This window comes from Bombus terrestris, chromosome 6 (assembly GCF_910591885.1).
Source record: "Bombus terrestris chromosome 6, iyBomTerr1.2, whole genome shotgun sequence".
Classification (NCBI taxonomy): Eukaryota; Metazoa; Arthropoda; class Insecta; order Hymenoptera; family Apidae; genus Bombus; species Bombus terrestris.
In genome coordinates, this window is record NC_063274.1 from 490,333 (window position 1) to 505,680 (window position 15,348).

General features: G+C 34.8%; 2 protein-coding genes and 1 long non-coding RNA gene across 5 annotated transcripts; 1 reads left to right on the plus strand and 2 right to left on the minus strand.

Annotated features, from left to right (window-relative positions):
- Positions 1 to 506: 506 nt before the first annotated feature.
- Positions 507 to 10,751, minus strand: LOC100644507 (AP-2 complex subunit alpha). Of its 3 annotated transcripts, XR_007224264.1 has the most exons (15): positions 10,617 to 10,751; positions 9,585 to 9,673; positions 8,643 to 8,854; positions 8,356 to 8,549; positions 8,036 to 8,267; positions 7,857 to 7,965; positions 7,132 to 7,775; positions 6,914 to 7,045; positions 6,620 to 6,817; positions 5,837 to 6,165; positions 5,481 to 5,749; positions 5,242 to 5,386; positions 4,811 to 5,018; positions 4,281 to 4,732; positions 507 to 4,167 (listed from the first exon to the last, which is right to left on the minus strand). XR_007224264.1 is itself a non-coding variant. In XM_003402927.4 (14 exons), exons 2-14 carry the CDS (start codon positions 9,646 to 9,648, stop codon positions 4,655 to 4,657), a joined length of 2,814 nt encoding a protein of 937 aa, XP_003402975.1. In that variant the 5' UTR covers positions 9,649 to 9,673; positions 10,617 to 10,751; the 3' UTR covers positions 507 to 4,654. The 3 variants fall into 3 exon arrangements, 2 of the variants coding, with proteins under 2 accessions (XP_003402975.1, XP_048262372.1); XM_003402927.4 differs by having other exon boundaries at positions 507 to 4,732; XM_048406415.1 differs by lacking the exon at positions 10,617 to 10,751 and adding an exon at positions 10,207 to 10,518 and having other exon boundaries at positions 507 to 4,732.
- A 437-nt stretch (positions 10,752 to 11,188) lies between these two features.
- Positions 11,189 to 12,018, minus strand: LOC100644989 (thyroid transcription factor 1-associated protein 26). The gene is made up of 3 exons (XM_003402932.3): positions 11,859 to 12,018; positions 11,633 to 11,756; positions 11,189 to 11,546 (listed from the first exon to the last, which is right to left on the minus strand). Exons 1-3 carry the CDS (start codon positions 11,974 to 11,976, stop codon positions 11,294 to 11,296), a joined length of 495 nt encoding a protein of 164 aa, XP_003402980.2. The 5' UTR covers positions 11,977 to 12,018; the 3' UTR covers positions 11,189 to 11,293.
- Positions 12,019 to 12,106: 88 nt separating this feature from the next.
- LOC125385224 lies at positions 12,107 to 14,120 on the plus strand. The gene is made up of 3 exons (XR_007224265.1): positions 12,107 to 12,247; positions 12,355 to 13,110; positions 13,183 to 14,120. It is a non-coding gene; the product is annotated as an uncharacterized LOC125385224 (long non-coding RNA).
- The last annotated feature ends 1,228 nt before the right edge of the window (positions 14,121 to 15,348 follow it).

Sequence of the window (15,348 nt, forward strand, 5' to 3'; positions counted from 1 at the left end):
AGACTACGAACGAAAAAATTCAAATGCAATTTAGCAAACGTCGAAAGGATATTCGAATTGTCGCGCACTTCAGGATAGACAACGTACGCAAGTAAGATTCACACGATTCAATTTGAACAATTTTTTAGCAAAATCCTGTTTACCACGTTCGCTGTACCCTTTCAAACGAGTTATTCTTCGCCCTTTTTCTTTTCCAAATGGACGAAGTAAATGATAGAAGAAATTTTTATTTATAATCTACAGATAAATCTAAAGTATAATTTTTTTTAGTTTTTCAATATTCAAAAATTCCACAAATCGTAATTCAAGCTAAGCTTATACCATCGATATAATTATATTTCCCGAAAGATCGAATTGAAATTTTCTCATTTTTTCGACATTTTTTCGATTTCTCGATAATTTGCTACGATAATTTGAATAATAAAACGAAGCTACGTTCGACTTAAGCGCGTACGACATTAATACCAAAGCCAATCAAATAATCGAGAGAGCACGCTTATACGAGATTACGCATATATGTATGTATAGTTTAATAGCATAAATCAATAGCATTTTACAAACGTACATGTAAGTAGAGCTAAACAATATAAAACGATGTTGGCAAAAAGATCACAAAAGGCTCATCTCATAAAGTGTATCTTACTGTCGTCGACGGAAAATTAAATAAACGCAATTGTTAAATAACTTGAGAATTTTACAGTTTTCCTCGTGTAAAGATCAAATGTAGAAATCTCATTTTATCGACAAAATATCATATCAATTGATCGATCGGCGATCGAACTTTCGTAATCGTGTGAACAATTCCTGTATTCGTACTTTGTGCCGTGCGCGTCGATTTATGCTTATCCTAAAGTAAACGACGAACGAAGAACCAACATTTTCGATGGCTTAACGAATTATGATTTATAAATGCGATTATTACATCTTTTTCTTTTATACGTGCATCAAATACTAGTAAATAATTTCTATCAAAATTTTCAACGAACAAGATTATGTACCTTCACAACCATGTGCAGTGTACATACTCGCGTACAAAATTTCTAATACAGGTTCGAAAATCGATAGTTATAGCGCAACAAGATATTGTCAGTAGATTGTTAGTTAATTTCTTCTAATTATATTTGGCTTTATTTAGAAAATTTTCGCATTCGCATATTAAAAGCCTTTCGTTAGGCCATCGATGTCTACTTAGTCTACGCTTTTTGCATACCACGGTCACAAATAAATAAAAGGAGCACGGATTATACAACAGAAGGGAAACGGATCTACAAATACGATAAAATACGCTATACATTTATGCTAGTTCCGGTATGTACTGAACGAAGCAGTTTTCCGAAGCTCGTGAGCAACATCGATCAACTTCATAGTGTACACACGTTGCATCTGTGCTGAATGGTTTTGGTTCGATTCGAGCGGTCGATTGCAAACCCGCTAGTAACTTGTGACTGCGTTTTCTTCTACAACCGAACTCCTACATTAAATCTATACACGGGAAGCAAAAAGTAACGAGACAGATGTTCGATTTATCGGAATAAATCTCTGCAGCGTTGTAACAAACGCGTTTCATTAATATGTATGTCACGATCGCCATTCGATCAGGACACCGCAACGTAATAATACAACAATCGTGTGTCACCGCACACATCTCAATATAATTCGCAATGTATGTATATATATACATATATATACACACATACTTATAAGTATATAAATATATATAAATATAGATATATGTATATACATAAGTATATATGTGTATATATATATATATATATGATTATGTGTATTTTATTTATACGATATATGCATCCACGCGTGATATATATAATATATATACGAATCATTTGTATTTCATTTTAATCGGATGAACATGATTCACACTTCTGCGAAGATAAACACTCTGACGCGTGTAAAATGATGTAGTTGTCATATGAACCTCGTTTAAATCGTTTTTAAATGTGAATCATCTCTCAACAAATCCATGACTGGGCGATTATTCTATTATCAATCGATTAATAATTATATGCACGTCATTTATTCGTTCATAAGATTGTTTCGTATTTAAAGATCGAAAATATCTAAGATGTATTTTGTGTCACAGATTTATATGTACAAAACCGAATAAAACCGATGCAAAAATGTCAGGAACTATGAAACGAAGGACTTGATTTGAACTTATGTAACTTATAACGAAACTCGATCCTGCTCTTTTCTTCTGCGACTTTTCGCTTCCATATTTGAGAAGCGACGCACGATTTAAAAAATAGGTTTTCAAAATCATGTAATCGATTTAAATATAAAGTATTTCTACATACGTACTATATGTACGAATTTTCCTTTATATTATCTTATGTAAGGAATGTGTTCGTTTCTTATAATTCTTATATAATGTATGTATTATGTTATCGTGTTATCCTAAATAAAAACAAAATGCAAATTTCGCTACTTGCTCGTAAAATTCTCTTAGGTACATATATATGTGTTTTCTATGCAATTATTTTATTGCTGTACACGGTATATATATTTTCAATGTACCGCGTTTTTAAATTAAATACTATAGAATAGTAAAACAATAATTCGTAGTAAGGTTACGACGAAACAAAGTTTGAATTAAAAATATACAAGCATTTTTCGTGCGAAGTGTTGAATTAAATGAAAAAAGAAAAAAAAAAAAAGAATATTGGGCGTTAAATAAAAAAATTTATTTTTTCTATCTAACGTTTCCCGTTTCATTTGATTCATAAATATTCATCAAACGCTTATGTAACTTCGACATGAAACGTATGCATATATTAGAAACACGTTCTTGAGGATGCAAGCGTTCTTTGAACTTACATCTTTAGGGCTAACTAGATCTATGATACATTGTTATCCGACTTCCATAAATTTTTAGGATATACTCTTTCCCATGCTTAACAGCGATTAAAGTTGAGATGAAACATTGATAGCACTGCATCCTTAGAAACGCATTCTATATACAGATCTTTTGATAGGTCATGCTAGAGTTTTCGATTCATGCTAGTACGTACGTAACACACAGTCGGAAACGATAAAAGGGAATCACAGGTGGAGTAAGGAGAAAGCTTTCGAATATAAATTTATGCTATATACGAACATAAAAAAAATATACATCTCGTGTTCGCATGATAAAGAAATATATATATATGTATATATATATATATAAATGAAATAGCAGGAAGGAACGATATTACAAGATCGTCATGCCTGCAACTACAGATTCTGTGTGTCTCGTGCAATGACTCCCTGTCATTGGCACATTTAATTAATGAATTTTTTTATATACAATTTAATTAGAGCTTTACAATTTCCACAACAGACAGAGTAATCGTGAAGCATGTGATCCCAATGCTAACACGGTTTAAACGTCACAGCTGCTCTATTTTCATATTTATTTATTTGTTTGTTCTTTCTCCATTATCACTCGCAAAACATAATAATCTCCAACGTATTCGTAAATATCATCTGTACAAGATATACTACTGAAATATACATCTCACACAAGATTCGTTAAAAATGATTAGAAAAATTCTTCTAGTGATTATTGTTTCACTTCTTCTTTTTCTTGTTCGTTTACTTCTCAATGAATTTAATTGCTCTTCTCTGTTAGCCGAAAAATAAAACCAGCCATGGATTTTATACGTCAACGTATGAGGTACAGAAAACCAAGGAAGGATCAGAGAACAAGCGGAGCAGAGGTAAGGGAATCGGGATGGGATCGATCATCTCGAATCTACTAATTACAAAAGAAATTTTGAGCTCCGTAAAATACAAGGAAAAGTCTACGATAGACAACTAATATCATACAACTACTGTCATCGTGTTCAAATCTACTCTCGCTCGCGCAACAATAATAATCTCAAAAAAAGAAACGAAAATCGGCACGAAAAAGATCGTACATACAAAAAGGGAAGCTAAAGGTATAGATGAGAATGCGCCACGAGCATACAAATTCAATAGTACGGGCTAATAAATATAGAATCGCTGTAGCCGACACATTTGCGTGATACAGTAAACTCATTAAAAATACTCATCATTGAAAAGGATAACTATAAACATCATTTATAAAAAAGTATATGCTAGTAACCTGAACGCTTTGCAGTGTGATTCTTGGCCGTTTCTTTTTTTGCGGATACCCGTGGCATGCATCTACACATTATTGGATAAGTTACAAATTATAACTTCTTATTAAAGCCACATATTAAATTAAAAAAAAAAAAAGAAAGAAAAAAGAAATAAAGGTAATATTCTGTACTTGTTACCTTCATTCATGGACCAATATTGTCCATTATTATAGTCATCGTATGTCGCATAGCTTCTTTGCTTTCTTTTTTTTCTTTTTTTCTTTTTTTTTTTTTTTTTGTTTCTTTTTCATGTACACAATTCGCCTTTATCGTATTTTTAGCAATCCTATGCTTTGTTCGTAGGATTATACGTGGTAACAATGTTTCGCCTACACAAGAGTTCAGTTCTCGTGACCGCGTTGCGAGTGTAAGCTTGCGTACAACAAATATGTCTTAACAAATAATCATCAATATCTTTTGAACGTCGAGAGACGACATCCTTCAGTGATCACGATATGTCTTCCCACGGCGTTTTAACGTATCTTAAATTAGCTTCACGCCTGCTAGGCCATTTAAAATTGGTCCACCAGCAGGTCGCAGATCTCTACTGACATCGATTCCTTACTCGAACGTACCGTCAAACGGAACATCTACAAGATGACATTAACAACTGGCTCACCGAATTCCTGGTTTAAGAGATCCAATATTTAAGAAGCTTTGAAAGTTACCTGCGCTTGTTTATTAGGTTCTAAACGTAAGAGACATCCTACTTGTTGTGCCCTCATATGTACTATTCCTGCACAGACGAAATTATCAGGATTCGGATCGATACCATCGAGTAATTGCATTCCAAATCCTTGCAATTTCGTGCGAACTTGCGCAAGATCCATCGGCTGTTGTGCTTTAAAAATCTTCTGCGAACGTTGTTGATTGGCTCTAAAAGAGTAAGTTGATTATATAATATTATTTCAACGTATTGCTAAACGAAATAACTTTTATTTGAATAATAAAAAATATATCAAACAGTTTCTAAAATTATTTGATTACGTACGGCTGACTTTTGTCATATTTAATAAATTAATAAATTTTAATGTAATAGTTAAAAGAAATAACAACCAAAATGACGATAGTAAAGTATTTATTACGATAAGTTACATACCCTCCAAGATTTTTCCACCGTGCAAAGAATGATTCTCCGTTCATTTCTGTAGGCTCGAAGAATTTGTTGATCGTTAATGGTAACTTCATTGTTATCTTTTGTGGCACATTATTATAAATAAAGGAAATGATCATGCTTGGTGCATCTACAATATAGAAAGAAGAAAATTCAAACAATATAAAAGTGAATAACATCAGTTTGATAACATCTGTTTTAGAATGTTATGTAGCTTATCGTACCACTGTAGTCGTCGATACACTCTGCATTAATCATTTGTTGTATTTGAGCACCAGCTTCTAGCACGGGATCGACCGGTTTTACTTGTACAGCTAATTTTTGTTGATTTTCCTCGGGCCAAGATAGTTGAGGTTGAAAGCTGTGAAGAGCATACTGAGTTTTGTTTCCGTAAAAAAGACCGACACGTCCCAAGTTTTGCCTGAATTCTGACTTTACTCCGATTTGAATTAAGTCATTTTCAAACAATACGCCGTTATTCTTACACACGAATCTGTAAGGCATAGCATCATAAGGCACTTTAAAGTCTAGTACCTTCTCGAAAATTTCTCTCGATTAAATATTTTCTACGTCAACATACTTTTTGGGATTATACGTGTTTTGGGCACCATTAGTAGCAACTTTGTTTGGCATATTATAAATATCACCTAGTACATCAAGTAAAACTCCTGTATTGCTAGTTGGTTGAGAAGACGGAGGTGTAGAAAGACTTAATAAATCTGCCGAGGTATTATTAACAGTTCCTGTGACACTGGCGGGCGCTTCCGCGTGATGATTAGCATTTGGTGCAGGACTTTTACTTTCTCTAATCTCATTCTCGGGGACACGTCCTGGCTTTTTCCTTTTCAAAACGGCAAGAATAGAAGATTCTCTTTCTGGGAATGCTGGCATTTCTTCTAATACTGTAGCCTATAAGGAGAATTACAAATATTCACCAACATTGCTGGAATCACGTACACTTTCATATCGTATACAATTATAAATATCGCCGTTCCAGCGTAATAAAAATCTAGTATTAAACATATCTAATCTCTCCATTATAAAAGTTTCGTAATTTTCCAAACATTCTTAGCCAATGGATGGCAGTAACGTAGTTATTGAAATATTTGTTTTTGTCTATCGCACTTCGTAACGATAATTGATGTATGCGTCACAGACATACTTAAAAGTAACTAGAGAATGCAAACAATATTGTTTAACGCAACATTATGAAACATTCGTTTCGTTATTTAATTACAAATTCTATTAAATGAAATCGATCTTCTTCATTAACTGAAAAATAATCTTTTTACAGTTGCGTCATTGTTGTACTGGAACGGCGATACGCTAATTGAAATTAATTTGAATTGGACTTGTTATTTACCAAAACATCGCTAGAGGCGATAATGCTTAGCTGAAGATACTCTGAAGCTCTTTGTTGTAATTCTGCATCGGCGCTACGTAAATTACTGTGTTGTCTAAAAACATCTTGAATTTGACTTCTCATTTCAGGAAACAGATTAACAAATTTGATATAGGTTGAAAGTAGCAACGCTCGGGTCATTGGAGAACATAAGTGATACTGAAAAATTAAACAGAGAAAAAAGAAAAGGAAAAGAAACGGCATTAATATATTAAATATGAAATGTTTAAATATGTAAGAGTTTATAGAACTTACTTTGGAATGTAATAATTGAAATTGAACAGCTGGAGAAGAGCGCTGATCACCAGCAATGAGATTTCCAAACTCCCCAAGTATGTAACCACCAACTTTAACCATATTTTCGTGGCAAGCTGGTGCTTGTAAGGCCTAACAAATATCACATATATTTAATATCCTATTTATAACAAAATATTGAAATGAAAAAGATATATATACAATTGTGCGTTATCTACCTCGAAAACAGTCTTTGCTGCATAACCTTGCACGTCGTCTCTATTGATAACAATCTGGATAACTCTGTACCATACTTCTTCCGAAACATAATCACCGGCTATCCTAATGAGATTTAGAATAACGTCAACGTACCAAGTATAATCGGTAGCATATTTTTCGGCTAGAATCGCGACTTTAAGAACCATTTCTTCTCTAATAGAATAGTCAGCAGTTTCGAGGTAGTTTAACATTTCTTGTACTATTTCTTCCGCATTGCTTTTATCACACATAGCATACAGAAGATCAACAGCCTGTTGTCTAACAGATACGTCCTTTTCCATTTTCATAGAAAGAATGACGACTTCTTGATGTTTCTTCACGGCTTCGTGTGAAAGCTCTGATGTAGCCAAATGGCACATGGATTCGAGTGCTAAGTAACGAAGATTAGTTTCACGATTGGATAGAAACTGACCGAGTTGATTGCACGCTCGAACCGATAAAGGCAGTTCACTGTCGTTATGAATAATTAAACTAATGGCCTCGAATAACACAGCGTTTTTAGCATTCGAGTGCTGCACCTTCTTTGATTTTGGCGGTTCTTGAGCTTTGTTTAATATAGTTTCTAAACATTCGTTTAATCTACCCCTTACACCTGGATCCTCAGCTATTAGAAAGTAACAAATACAATAAAATTATTGCTGTGGCTACCCTAATATATTATACAATTTGAACAAAAATAATTTACCAGGTGGGGTATAATTCTGTAGTAATCGTAAAAGTTTAACAGAGAGCCATGGCGCTGGCACAAAGTAATATGTATAATCCTGTAGGTCTGTGTAGCTCGATGTCACGATCTATTGAGGTAGAGTAAAAATAAACAAACTGACATCTAACCATCGACTGGATTAACAAGCTATGCCATACCCTGCTCAATCTTGAAACTGCTAAACTGACGCATCCTTTGTATTCGTCCGGATTTCTTTTTACAAGAGCATCTATTAAAGATGCAGCTGCGGTAACAACACCGAGATGTTGGTCATTTAGAAGGTGAACTATGCGCGAGGTCCATTCTCCACCAGGAACAACATCCGGCGCAGTACGCAATAACCGTAATAAACACAGTGCTGCACTTTGTTTCACAACGTCCATAGTATCTCTAAAATAAAAAATTATTTATAATCATTTCTCCTTTCTTCGAGTAAATCGTAAAGGGGTATGAAATATTAATTACTTTAGCTACATACCCGGAAACGAGTAGTTTTGGTATTTCATTGCCAAATGCCTCTGCCATTTCTTTACTACCAATATTAGCAATACATTGCAATGCAAGGTTTACATGAATGGGATTTCGTGATGCAAGATCATTCTTTATACTTTGAATTATTAATTTAATGAGATCACTGTTTGTATTTACTAAAACTGATATGAAAAGGTAGCCCTAAAAGTGGTGGTAATAGTTGCATAAAATTAAACTTCGGCATCAACATAATTTATGTGTGCATTATTTACTTCAATAGGTCTTAACGCTTACAATTTGTTTCTCTGAATATTTGTTAGATGAAAGTAGATTAACAGCCTCCATATGTCCAAAGTCAATGTCATGACCAAGCAGGAAAATAAAAAGTAGCTTGCAAACATATTTCTTTTTTTGATAACCGTCAAGTGTCTTATCTCCTTTAAATTTACTACGAATATTTGCCAACTCTTTGTTTATTCTTTTTATTTCCGCCTCTTTGCTTTTACCTAATAGAATAAGGCAAAACAGAACAAAGTGATTAATAATTTTTTAAACCTTTTGCAGATCATTTCTGTGAATATGGAATTATTGATGACACGCATTTACACACACACGCGTGCGCGCGCGCGCGCACACACGCACGCACACACACACGTATATAACTATACATTTGTCATTGTTTTTATAGAAAACTATAATGGCTGCATGCCACTTGGACAGGCATCAAAGTATAGATGTATTGATTTGTCCTATAAGAGTCAATTTCGTATCCTACTTCTTATATAATTATTTATTGCATTATATATAGCATAAAGATTATATAGTTAAACCATACGTTAATTTACATTCTATTCGTATCTATAAAGATTTCTCAAGGTAGCTGGAAGTGTTAGTTTTAATATTCATTTACTCTATTATGCCAAGTATTACATATGAGTGTCTGGAGCGCAAGCTATATCAGAAAGATACGGCTATATCAGAACTCCGCCCCCTGTCTCCTACTCTTCACTGCCTTAAATACTCTATGTGTCATGTTTGTTTCAATGGCATCATATCTCCTAGTGAAACATGGGTCAAAATTTCAATGATCCAAAAGTTAACGAGTTTTCTTTTTTATCTGATAGCATATAATGTACACGAGTGTCTAGTTAGAACTGATGTAAGATGCAAGTTAATACATTTTTTAAAAGTATCATTTAAAGACGTATAAGTAACAAGAAAAGTGTTTTAGCTCACAATTTCTAATATCAGAAATGAATACAGCCAGCCCACGCATGCCATCTCCTCTCACAGCCGGCATCTTGTCTTCTTCTATTTAAAACCACCTGTGAAATAAAATACAATGAAAGGAATTTGTACTCATATCCCTGAGAAACATAATTTTAATTTACAAAATTATGTTAACACGAAAACACGTATTAACATCTATCTATCTACAAGCTATTTTTTATAACAATTAAACATTTCAATTATATAAATGTTTATAAGAAAATATATGCCAGGATATTTTTTGGATTACAGAGGGATATACGTAGTTATAAAATGGTGTTTAATAAACATAGATAGAGATATGTGATATTAAAATAAATATACAGAAAAATGAATGGAATTCTTCATATCATTGCTTATGGGACAATTTATGGAAAGTTAATTGTAAACTCGCGAATATACGTTTTTATTTGACGGCATGCAATAGACGCATAGGGGAAGGCTCAAGAAAGTGAATTAAACGATGTTCGTTGATTAAGTGTACTCGAACCAACGAGCCCCTTGGTCTCTTCAAATAACTTTAAAGAAGAATTCCCCATGTTAGATATACGTTCGATATTAGCGAATAAAACTAGCATATTACACGAACATTGGGAATTGAAAGGGCAAGTTGTGCGAAATAATGCAGCGTCTACTTCGACGCTCGAGAGAAAAATCGAGTGATTAAGCCGGTAACGCGTCCTAGATTCCGACGGCAAACGCTCTTTGACAGCGGTGTGATGGAAACGTTGATAGTGGTTCGCATTACGTGAAAACTTCCGACATTATGTTGAAAGATTGTAGCAACATTCACGAAGAAATCACCGAATAATTCAACGTGTATGGATCGAACAGGCAAAAAGAATATTTGGAAACGGATTAATAGATCGAACGATGGCTTTCTGTCTCCGATGACCTGTCGTACTGATGGCAAATGCAACCAGTGCGACCTATGTTTTCTGAGGAAAAGGTTATCTGCTACGCATCTTCTTGGTTATTGGATCAGTTTTAAGTACATACCAATCTGGGTTAGGGTAACGTTCACGCACAGCTCTGTCACGTAGTACTCGGTAGGCGTGAAACTATTCGCGAGTCGGTGCCAGAGATTTTGTGGCTGTCGCCATTTGCAACCGCTGACTAGCTGACGGCTACCCGTCAAATGCCACTAAGCCTGCGCTTTCGACATTGCGCGGGTAAATTCGTATTTCAAATCTGCTGCTATTTCATCGATCGCTTTTTATATGATTATGTCATTGCTCATAGCGTATGAGACAAATTTTAATTATTGTTATCATATCGATATTCGTTATTTCAATTTTTACGGTCATTTTGACATTTCTTAGTAACATAAAAGAGAAGATTTTATAAAGTCTAATAACTCTGTACTATAAATAATAAGATCATACGATACAAACTTTATTTCAAAATATAATTGTAAAATAGTGAGAGGTTTTGGAAACTAAAAAAACTTCTAATGTTCCTTTTATCATGCAATTAATACGTTAAATTGAATTAAGCTAGGTAGTCAAAATTTGATTTAATTAAAAGCATATTAAACGAAGTTAAGTTTATGGGAAGGTATTTATTGAAAATTTGTTTGTTATTGCATGTATATTTCTTAAATAAAAAAATGTATTTACAATATGTCAACTTCAGAGATCATTCACGTTTTTAAAAATGTACGATATCTCCTTATATCAATATGCCACCTGCTGCTGTATCTTCTCAAGTAACATTTCTAACCTAACATTCATAACAGGTTGTCCTTTTCTTGTTTTCCTCGAAAGTTGTTTATACGTTTGCATTCTTTTCTCTTTATACTTTTTCAGCGCTTCCTCCCTTTCTGCTCTCACTTGGAAAGCTCCTTCCTCTTGCTTCCTCTCTTCATTCTTTTTATCGAGAAATTCCTGTCTTGCTTTATGAAACGCACTTATCCTTTTCTGTTGTTTCCTTCGAACAAACAGGAATTATCTTTAAAGATCAATATGAATTTTGAAGATGTTGTTTCCTATATAAAACGTGGTAAGTATACATACTCGTGACCATATTGATCATTAGCCTCGTAAGCGAATTTCTTTAGATTTTGTTGCTGGTCCTTGCCAATTTGCTTGTAAAATCCTCGTAAAACAGCTTTCTTCCTGCGTTGCTCCCATTGATTAACTGCAATATGTAGAACAATTAAAAAGTAAGAATAATATTCTTAATTATATTTGAAGTTAACCTATACGTAAACTAGATTACTCGATAGTCTCACGAACGTACCTTTGTATTTATTACTGTATTTCTGCAGCCTATACTTCTTTTTGTTAAATGGCTTTTTTCCATTACTCACATATTCTGATTGTTTTCTATTAAAAACATTTTTTACATAGTTCTTCATGATTGTGATAAGCGTCACGAGGTGCTAATTTAGTTGCGACAGTAGACGCAAGGGGGACTTGAGATCAATTGAGCGGGCGCGTTAACCGACGACGATTCAAAGGGAAATATTTTCCTTCGATACGATGTGTATCGGATAATCATTAGAATGTATTTTCTTGAGGAAAACAAGCTGTTACTTTACGTTCATTCGTAAACGTTCGTGCATCATCGTTACGCACATAAATACGTGTTATACCATTGAGTAATATCGTTTAATATGTCGACAGAAGGTAAATGCAAAGTTGGATAGGTGTTGGTGACTTAAAATAAACTTCTATTCATGGTTAAAGTAAAAATATACCAAGGAGTAATAACGTCGTATTTATATTTCTTACAGACTTATTTACATTGTCATTGTTTAGTAGATACAACTAAATGAAATATTAAGATACTTATTTGCTTGTCAGTGTCGAAGGATTCAATGGAAAAATTGTAATACCAGAGTGTACTAAGAAAAGCAAATTACAAAGAAATTACTCTTGCACAATCGACCGAGTATATTACGGGCACTTGTCATCGCATTACATATTGTCAGTTTATTCGTGGCAGTGACATTGGCCAGTGATATGGCTACATTTATTCGCGTGTACTAACATTGCTTTCACGCACGTGTAGCAAAATGAAGGATGACCATCGACCATCGATATCAAATATGACATTGTTAATGCGATCTATATAAATAAACGGTTTAAAAGAAAAAAAAAGTTATCCCCTATGCTACCATGTTTCATTAATAATAATATTTAGATGTCTGATGTAATGGATACGTTTGTGCGCAAATACAGAGCGCTGAGAATTTAAGCACTAAAAATTCATTTGAGCTATAGATCGTGTATATAGCAAATACAAACGTGCGTGAATGCTATAAGTAGTTGCAGCCGGATCGTATTGCAAATCCACGTAGCGCGAATGTTACAACAAACCGGTTAGGATCAAGTTTCACAAGTTTGCAAAGAAATGGTTGAAAATTCGGCGTTATAATATTTATCCTTCCCGATATGGTAAACTCGTCTGGCGCTATTATAGTCGTTTTATTTACAATTTCCCTTGAAATTTTCTTCCAACTGTAATGGTACATTAGACGTAATATTATGTACGTAATATTATTAAACATCAAATATAATCGAGCGTTTCGTTAGTTATACATACGATGTATCGTGTATAGAATATACGGTGTGTCACGTCACACGTGCCGATGGTATACACGTGCTACTGAATTATCGTGGAGATTGAAATTGAGGGGACAATCTGGTCGAAGGCTTGGCAATTTTACTGAATATGGACACTATGATATCAGAGAGTGACATCATGGCGCGTTAACCTCAGTCCCCATTTGTACTCAAGTCGGTAGTGGCGATGCGAAGTCGTCGTACGACGACACCAATCAAGTCAGCCTCCTCATTCAATCGTTCTAAGTAAGCCAAGTACAAACGACTATTAAGCGCTCATTGCCTGTTTGCTACCGAAGTATTGAATGAAATTATCTTTTACCATGCCGGTTGTGTTATCGACACCTACTGTCCACTCTAACAAATTATTTGTAACGTAACCGCGCGAGCGTCTGGAACAAAGAACGGTTCTCTCTTTGTTTGCTCGTGTAACATTAATTAACATTAATTAACGTAATGGAACTTTAGTTTACCCTTGTTGTCCTAAAAACTAGGAAATTAACGAGACAAACTATTTTCTAGATGCGTTTATGCAAAATTTATCGCTTCTCAAAAGTTTTTCGATCAATTTTTAAAACTTTTGCTTTCCGTTGGCTTCCGTTCTGCGGTTGTTTACGATATCGGAGGAAATTGGCACGGTGAAAGGTGAGGAAAATTCGCGCGGTACCCTCGACATTGAATGGTGGAAGAATGACGGTCGAAAGGGTCGAACGATTAAAGAATTCCTTGGATCGAATCTGGCCTCGGATATGGCTCTCTGTCGGACTTTGTCAGCTATTAATAGTCAGCGATGTCGAAGAGGTGTATGTATAGTATGTACTATCTTTTCTACAACCTCCGTTTAGTTGTTTTCTTCTGCATGCCACGCTACATATAATTGCCTGGCAAGTTGTTTTGCTTCTGTCTCCTTGTCTGGCGTAACAATGTAATTATTCGAACGAATTGTGTTGCACGAGTAACTCAATTTCGACATAAGCTGGAAGCTTAAGAAATTGGCTCTTTTAAATGCGTGGTAAAAATCGTTTTTCGAAGCAAAGTTACGAGACACGCTCGTTTCCTGTTTTAATCTATTCTTAGATTCAGATTCTACAAATTATCATTATCCTATTATTTGAGTAAAAATTCCTCTTCAAAGCGAAAGTAAATAAATTTCGTTTAATCGTAGTTAACGTTGTACAGGCTACTGAAACTTTATGACCCTTCTTTCAAGGGATACCGAACGAGACAGTGTAAAAGTTTTCTATTAAAAATCCGATATATATATATATGAAAATTTCATTTTCTTAGTTCCCCAGTAATCCCTGTTCAATGCTGTTGCACAACGGATTTGTCCCAAAATGGCGAAATCGAAACGACGTCTCCAATATAATGATCTAAAAAACAAATAAGATCGGGAAGATGGAGCAAGCATTTAAATTCGGCGGAAACAGTTAAGAATAAGATGTTTTCCTCTTGTTGCATCCATTGTCGTACCTCGGGATTGAGCAACACGTACAGCGACGACTCGCTACGTAACGAATGGACGTAAGACCAATCCATATTAGCGACGATTGTGACGCGTTTTATCGATCAGTAAAACCTCGACATAGGTGACGTCATGTTAACCACGTTCTCCCACGCAAGATCGACGAGAAACTTAAGAATTCGGTGAACGTTTGAGAGAAACACAGACGAAAAGATTAACGATTCGTTCTGTGTAAGGGAAGCCTGAAATATCGTCTGGAGGCTCGAACAATTTGACATTGACACACTTCGTCATCAACACCGGTCTTCTCCGCTCTCTTCTATGTGCTTTTACGTTCTTACCGCCGTTTAATTTCGTTTACGTTTTAACGCTGCTGTTCGTATATTTCTTTATTTCGCGACTATCGCGGAGTAAAAGTCGATCGGAGACTGAAAAGAGATCGTCTTTGTCGATCGTCTTGTTCGCTTTGCACGAGATGGAGCCAAAGAGATGCCTGCTTGCACGTTCTCTATTTATTGATCTCATTCGCCGATAATCAAGCCTGGAATTTATAATAAGGAGGAGTAACGGGATTCTTTTATAGGTATGGGGAAATGTTTAGAAATTTTCACGGACGTACGTTCAAATTCAATCGCATCCTTCGTTAGGACTTTTCGCCAATTTCGAGGGTCGTTATTCACCAGGTTTGGCCGAATAC